Below are 7,884 nucleotides of genomic sequence, written 5' to 3' on the forward strand. Positions count from 1 at the left end.
CGCGCGTGTGTGTGTGTGTGTGAGAGAGAGAGAGCGAGCTGTGCAGAGGAAGTGGCGGCTGATCTGGGTCCGCACCTTTTCCGGTAACACAGCACCGCCACCACTGTGACTGAACGACTGGTGTGTGTGTGTGTGTAAGAGAGAGAGAGAGAGAGAGAGAGAGAAAGAGAGAGAGAGAGAGAGCGAGCGAGAGAGAAAGAGGGAGGGGAGGAAGAGAGTCAGAGAGCGGCAAGAGCTGGGAGAAAAGGCCCGGCGACAGGGGGATGATTGCCGCAGACGAAGGTACGTACCCCGCTCTCTCGCTTCTTGGTTTCTATGCAGCTTTCCTTCCCGTGAAGAGTGTTTTTCGGGTCCAAAGTTGTCCTCTGTTTTTTTTTTTAACACCCCTCCCTTCTCTCACAGGGAGAAGAGAAGAAAGTCGGATGAATCAATGACGTTTTGAAGAGCTCCTTCCTCTGGATGTCCCGGCGCAGAAACGGGCTGGGCAGGCGCACATTTCGGTGCGTTTTGAAATTCAACGACTGGAGTCGGTTCAGGGCAAGTGTGGACAGCCCGGCAGCAAAGGAGGAAGTGGGAACCCCGGGCTTGGTCAGGGCCTGATTTGTGCTGTAAAAACAGAAGAACGGAGACATTAAGTTTTGTAAGTGAAGAAAAAAAAACGTGTTAAAATGTGGATTTCAAATGAAGTTTGAAACAAGGGGATTTGATTTTGTTTTTCTACACCGGAGGGCAGTGGATCATGAACATATATCCCCACCCAATTCAGCGAGTGCTCCACACACACTGCTGCCACTGAAAGCTCCCTCTCTCAGGTCACATCTTTTTGGTACTTGTTGCGATCTATTCATGAACTGGACCAAACTTGAAATCTTTTGAATTGTGACACTTGTATGAGCCTGCTTCTGCCATCACGTGGGGGCACTTTCACTGTAACTTCCCTCTCCCATTGACTTCAACTCTCTTAAAAAGAGACGCCTTATTTACCTTCCAACAAAGTATTTATGTACAGAAAACAAGATGGGGAAGATGCTGTCAAAGATCTTTGGCAACAAGGAGATGAGAATATTGATGCTTGGACTTGATGCTGCTGGTAAAACAACCATCTTATACAAGCTGAAGCTGGGACAGTCAGTCACCACCATCCCCACAGTTGGATTCAACGTGGAGACCGTCACCTATAAGAATGTGAAGTTCAATGTGTGGGATGTAGGTGGCCAAGACAAGATCAGGCCACTCTGGAGACATTACTACACAGGCACCCAGGGCTTGATTTTCGTGGTGGACTGTGCCGACAGGGACAGGATCGATGAGGCTAGGCAGGAGCTTCACCGGATCATCAACGACCGGGAGATGAACGACACCATTATCCTCATCTTCGCCAACAAACAGGACCTCCCAGACGCCATGAAGCCCCACGAGATCCAGGAGAAGCTGGGCCTGACCCGGATCAGGGATAGGAATTGGTACGTTCAGCCCTCGTGTGCAACATCAGGGGATGGACTCTACGAGGGCCTGACCTGGCTTACCTCAAATTACAAATATTAATGTTTCCTATCACCAGCTTGGACTTTTGGAGGCAAAAAAAGTAGCTGAAAATGAAATCAACAATTAAAAAAAAAGGCAATCTGAAGCAATTAACACCACGACCTCTCTGCTGAGTGTAAATGGAAGAGAGCTGCGATTATATTTTGTTTTTATGCTCCTTTTGATAATGATAATATCACTATAATCACAAATTTCATTTAAACAGAATACTATTTTTTTTAGCTGGCTTTCTTTTTTCTATATTGCTTCTGATCACATTCTGTGTAATCAGTTCTCCTTAAAATACAATAAGCTTAATTTAGTGCAAATTCTTTTGCTTTCCTCCTTTTATTTTGTAATCTGTCCTGAAGGACTTATGCTCTACATATGTACTCTTCTGGTTCTATTCAGTATTCTCACAAACCAGCTACATATCCAAAGGATGGACAAGTCCAGAAAAGAAAACGTTGCCTACATCAGCATATCACTTTGGTTGTTCAAACTGCCTCTGTACTTTGTAAGAATGTGTGTCCTGGATGTGTTTGGACCTCCATTAAATAACTGTTTTCATAATTGATTGTACTGGAGTAAATGAGGAAACGTGTGTGTTCCTTCTCTGTGCAGTGATTACATCCATCATGTCTGCTGTTGTGATTTGTTAAAAAGACACTATGTGGACACTGGATATTCACACACTGTCATATGGATGTGTACTTTTTGTTGTTTCTGTCTGTGACCACCAGTCTTATTATCACACGTTTGCCCTCTCTGAGCTTCCATAACTCTGAGTATTTCTAGTTTCAGCTGCCTTAAAGGAGGTTACAGGTGCCCAAAAAAACTCAAGACAGCTACTACAGCTGAAGGTATGTTTTATTGCTGAGTCTGCTTTTTGGGAGGGAAAGTGGGGGTAGGGTCACCAGCTAGCTGTGTGTGCACATTTTGACTGACTTTCGGACCCCAGCAAATGTTTTAAAAAAATCCCCTACCCCCCTCCAGCTCCAATGTAGGTGTGTCTTCTTCTTCTAATTTTTTTTTTTTTTAAATCTAACTCATCATCTGGTTCTGACACCCTACACAAACCAGCTTTCTGTCAATAGTTTCCTGCTGTTTTGTTTTTATTCCCTTTCTTTTGCTATGTTGATGAAATAAAAAAAATATATTCAGATCAGTTCAGAACTGTGGCCTTTTTGATAAGCAGCTGCCTTCAAAGTAAAACGTATATATCACTTCTGAAAACGTTTAAGAGGAAGTGAGAGTTTAGGCGTTAAAAAGGTTTGAAAAAAAAGGGACGGGGTTAGAGTGAACTGTGAGGTGAAGTGAGCCCCGGCCTGTTTCCTTTCTGCACACGCATGTGTGACTCACTGGCTGTGAATAAATGATGACATCTCTGGTTTCAGAGAAGTGATTGTCAGATAAACCGGGCTTTTGCTGAAGGTCTGAAAGTATCGGTTTGTCGTTACAGATGGAGCTAAATTCAAGAAGGGATTTAGTTTTTTTTTCACACAACAAGAGAACCCATTGGATAAACAACAAGGTTCGTCTTTGTAGAGGGTACAAATAAATGGTGTAACTTCAAATCAATTGTATCTGTTGAAACAAAGGGACAATTTAAATTAAAGTCTGGTACCTTCATAAGCAGGATGTGTGGCACATTTCTTACAAACTTTGTGGATACTGAACATTTTTCTTGTAAACAGAGTGACTTTGGCTCATTGAGAACTTGATGAGAGTAGTGAGTTACTTCATGATTGTGTAACTGCTGAGGCTAGTTTGACAGCTTCACTAAAAGACCCCTTTGCCCCATGTTACATGTGAGTCACCATACTTTATATTGTATCTTCAGTTGAATGTGTTAACCAAGCTGTAAAAAAGAAACATAATGGTGGTGTGTGAGTGTGTGTTTGAGAATAATTCCCCTGTATCTATGTGCATCAAAAAAGGCGTGTGTGATCTTTATTGCTGCTGGTGACACCAAGCTTTGAGAAAAAGATGAAAAAAGGTTGGAAGGAAGTTGCTGGTTCTGATTAAAAACAGTGTCAGCTCCAGCTTGTGTCTACCCCTTAACATTAGATGTTAAGAAAAGCACAATAATCACTATGATTTCCCAATAAGATCTTACTAAAAAGTATCAAATAACAATGTTAAGGAGAGCCACAGTACAGGAATTTTGCTGCAAGAATCCGTGTTCTCTGTCTCTTTGTATTTGCTCTGTAGTGTTTACTCTGTGGCTGCTGATTTGAAGTTTGACCTGTTGCTGTGCTGAAAGTGGTGTGTGTGTGTGTTTGTGTGGACAGGGACAAGCAGTACAGCTGAGATAGACATACAAATGTCGCAGCCTTTTATCTCTCCTGAAACCACCCTGTTTGTTGCAGGAATTCCTGGAAAATTTTCAAAGCATTTAATTCTCATGTAAGCACTGTTTTTAATCAGTTGAGGGCAGCTCCTCTGAAGTGTCAGACATGATCTTGTTTGCTTATAATTTACCATTCACAACTTGTATTGTGAAATTCCAAAGTAAAATCATATCTCAGGAGAGGAAGTGTGTGTGTGTGTGTGTGTGTGTGTGTGTGTGTGTGTGTGTGTGTGTGTGTGTGTGTGTGTGTGTGTGTGTGTGTGTGTGTGTGTGTGTGTGTGTGTGTGTGTGTGTGTGTGTGTGTGTGTGTGTGTGTGTGTGTGTGTGTGTGTGTGTGTGTGTGTGTGTGTGTGTGTGTGTGAGTGTGATATTACATCAGCGCTGAGGCTGTGAATGTCAGAGGCCTTTTGTACTGCTGTCAGTGAACTCAGCAGCAGATGCATTGCACATATTGACGACTGCCAAACGCTGTCAGTATCATCTGTGTTCATCAGTTTAAGCACAAGATTTAAGTTTATGCTCAAACAGGTGCAATTTATATTTTCAAATATTGTGTATGTAGACATGTTCGACATTTATTTCAGTCACTTCCTATAATCCTTAAATGTCACATCAGGATGTCAAAAGTGATTGACCAAAAGCAGACCTGCTTCATTTTCTGTTGAGCACTGCTTTAGGCTCCAAGCACTGCCATTGTGTATGTGTGGGTGGGGGGTGGACTGGACTATTGTATGCCTTTTGAAGGGGCTGGTTTCAAACAATACTTTTAAACTGAGCTTATTGGCAGTTCCTCTGTTGTTTGTGTACTCAGCCATTTCTCTTTGATTTGTATCTCTCTACAGCTCTTTATCCAGAGAACCAGGAAATAGACAGTGAGACAGTGTAAGCAGGAAAGAGACACAAACATGGGTTTATTAAACTGTCATATTTGCTTTATAGGGCACATTTATGTCTTTGAATGATGTGTGTCAAGTGACTCTAAATCATACTTGTCCAATCAGGGTTTGAGTTGCGAAAATAAGCTGTGATTGGGTTTGTGCTAGCTACAGCGCACACACGTATGCTAAGACTCGTAGTGAACTCTAGAGGTGAGTTTCTTCCCTCCCAATTCATTCAGTCACTGTCTGTATATGCCTACGTGTTTCCATAGTGCTGAGGGTTTCACAGATGGTATGTTCACTTTACTTTAATAGTCAGAGGCCAAGAAAAGCACTCAGTGAGAGTTTCACCTTCAAGAGTTTCTCACTACGTCAGTACAAATACATTTAAACGTTAGCATCATTAGCTGCTGTAGATATGTACACAATCCCTGTGTGTATAATGAAAAGCGAACAGGTACACACATTCTGAAAACATTTAGAAAGTGTAGTTTTCGAGTGCGGACCACCAGCATTTAACTACTGTTGTCTGTGACGGTAATAAATGATATGTTGGAGTACTTACTTTATAGTTAGCACAGCAGGTTTTTCCTGTTTTTGCACTCTGGACTAAGCTAAACTAACGGGCTGTTCGCTGTAGCTTCATCTAACTTCTTAAAAGAAAAAATCCTTAGTTAAAGTGTATGAAATAAAGTTGGTTATGGGAGAGAATTTCAGATAAATTGATTTGAACGTTTTATAAGTCTGTCTTTCAGTTCATATAGAAATCAGTTACTTCTGCCAACACTGCAGCATTGTATGTCTTAGTCAAACACCAGTTGCAATACCCTTTGAACAATCCTATTAATTGCATTTACTTTAACTTGAACTTTTTGGAAAACTTGTCATTATACGTTCCTGTTGCCATTCATCTTATAAACCTTTTTTATTTTAACTTTATCAACATTTTATTAAAATTTAGTGGGATTGGGACTAGGTATCTCATCAGCAGCAAAAAAGCAAATTACAGATGGACAGTAAATTCATAAAGTAAAAGAATATATTATAGATCCTAAAAGCGCAAACCTAATCTGTTAGGAAAAACAAGTACCGGTAAATTACACAAAGATTGCATCCATGACACCAATCAAATTTGAAAATCAAAACAACAGCTCTGATTTATTTTATTTTGGGCCTTTCCTCCCAAGCATTTCTGGTCCAACCTCTTCCTGGACTCACACATGTTCACAAAGGACACGATAGATAGATAGATAGATAGATAGATAGATAGATAGATAGATAGATAGATAGATAGATAGATAGATAGATAGAGAGATAGAGAGATGCATAGATAACAATTTTCATTGCACTGACAGAGTCAATAATCAAACAGTTATAGTGCAGTAACTGGATGTGCAGTTTAGAGAGTCTCAGTGTCTCTGTTGTCTATGGGTTCGTTTAAACAGTGTCAAAAAGCAGGATGCAGAGAGACATTCAGGCAGGCAGTTGTAAGCTCTTCAGAATATGTCGCACATTGCCTTTCCTGTTCGCCTTGGACAATGTGCTAATAATTACAGGGAGCCCAAGGCCTGTGTATGCATTTGGTGAAGAAGTTGTGCAGTGGGAGGGATGTGCACTGCAGCAATGATTCAGCCTCACAGATGTAATTAATGCAGTCTTTGAATTAAGAGTGTTACATCTTTCAGAAAAAAACACATTGTTCCAGCAGGATCTACATCTTTATCATTTCTTAAACAAGCAAAATCAAATCAGGTGGAAATAAAGAAATACACTCCAACCTGCTACACAATGTTTGTCTTTGCTTGCATGGACTTCCTAATGCATTTTTTATATTTAACCTAGTCTTTTATATCACTGATGACGTAGGAAACATCCATACAATTTTAGATACAGAAAAGCAAAACGAATCCCTTACTCATGAAAAGTATCATCTTTAAACAGGACGCTATACATGACTTTCTAATAACAGACAGATTGCTCCATTGTAGATAAAAGTGATTGGCGCATGTTGAGTTGTGCTTGTGTTTTTGACAGGAAGTGATGCTGCAACCTTCCTGTGTTATACAGTCCATGGTAAACCACATCAACAGATGGGTAAATTATATAAAACTTGATTAAGAAAAATGAAGAAAAAAAACAAAACAGTACCAGAGTGAAATAACAGTTTAAAACCCAAGCAGCTACTTCCGGCGTTTAAGAAGGAAGTCAATAAAGAAGTTACTAAAGTGTCCACTTTAGGCGGGCACTTTAAGCAAGTTTACCATCTGCTTCAAAAGTTGATGTTGGTCTCTTTAGCTCATATTTTTAATGAGAACACTGTACGGGGGAAAATTATTTGATAACGAACCTGTTTTGATTTATTAAGATTAAGATGCACTATTGAACTATTTTGGTTTGACTGACAGGACCTGGTGGAGTTGTTAAAGTGGGGCATTGATATGAAAAATACACTTTTTTGCTTTCCTTGTGACATCACAAGGGGGATTCTGCTAAAAAAAAAAAAAAAGAAAGAAAGAAAACCCTCACCTCACCTGGTATCGCCACCCATGGAATCCACTTCCAGCCTAAAGCAAAACTTTTGCTCAGGTCCACCGTTTTTATTCTCACTTGCAATGGAGTGATGTATACTGGGAAAACTCAAGGGGGGGCTCATTGCATTTAAAGAGACACGCACCAAAACAGAACGTTGTGAAAGATCTTCATTTTATATTTTGAGCAAAGCACAGCACAGATGTTTCATTTAGACTACAGGGGACTGTTTGAAAAGGTGGAAAAGGGGTAGAATATGTTCTCTTTAAATCCTTCCTGACCTTAAATTATCTACATTGCTTGTGTTGTTTTCATTGTTTAGGAAATCTAGCTGGAAGACAAGCTTCATAAGATTGATGGCCACATTTTAGTGAACAAAATCATTCAGCCCTCCTCAACTCCACCTCTGTGATGTCTTTTTGATAAGCCATGAGTTAGCTCAGGTCAGCATTTCCAATCAATGCTGGTGATCTTTGGACATTAAAGCCTTTTCAGGAACCAGTGAATGACATGGAGACCATGTCCATGTTATAAAGGGGTTAAAACTTGGTTGAAGTGGAGTTATTCTTAAGAAAATGATTTGTCTGATTAAAATGGATT

General features: G+C 40.3%; 1 protein-coding gene across 1 annotated transcript; it reads left to right on the forward strand.

The window, feature by feature from the left end:
* On the forward strand, window positions 1-3,159 carry arf6a (ADP-ribosylation factor 6a). Its single transcript, XM_079359415.1, has 2 exons — window positions 1-282; window positions 403-3,159. The coding sequence occupies exon 2, from the start codon at window positions 1,018-1,020 to the stop codon at window positions 1,543-1,545; it is 528 nt and encodes a 175-aa protein (XP_079215541.1). The 5' UTR covers window positions 1-282; window positions 403-1,017; the 3' UTR covers window positions 1,546-3,159.
* The last annotated feature ends 4,725 nt before the right edge of the window (window positions 3,160-7,884 follow it).

Source organism: Symphodus melops, assembly GCF_947650265.1.
Source record: "Symphodus melops genome assembly, chromosome: 1".
NCBI lineage: Eukaryota > Metazoa > Chordata > Actinopteri > Labriformes > Labridae > Symphodus > Symphodus melops.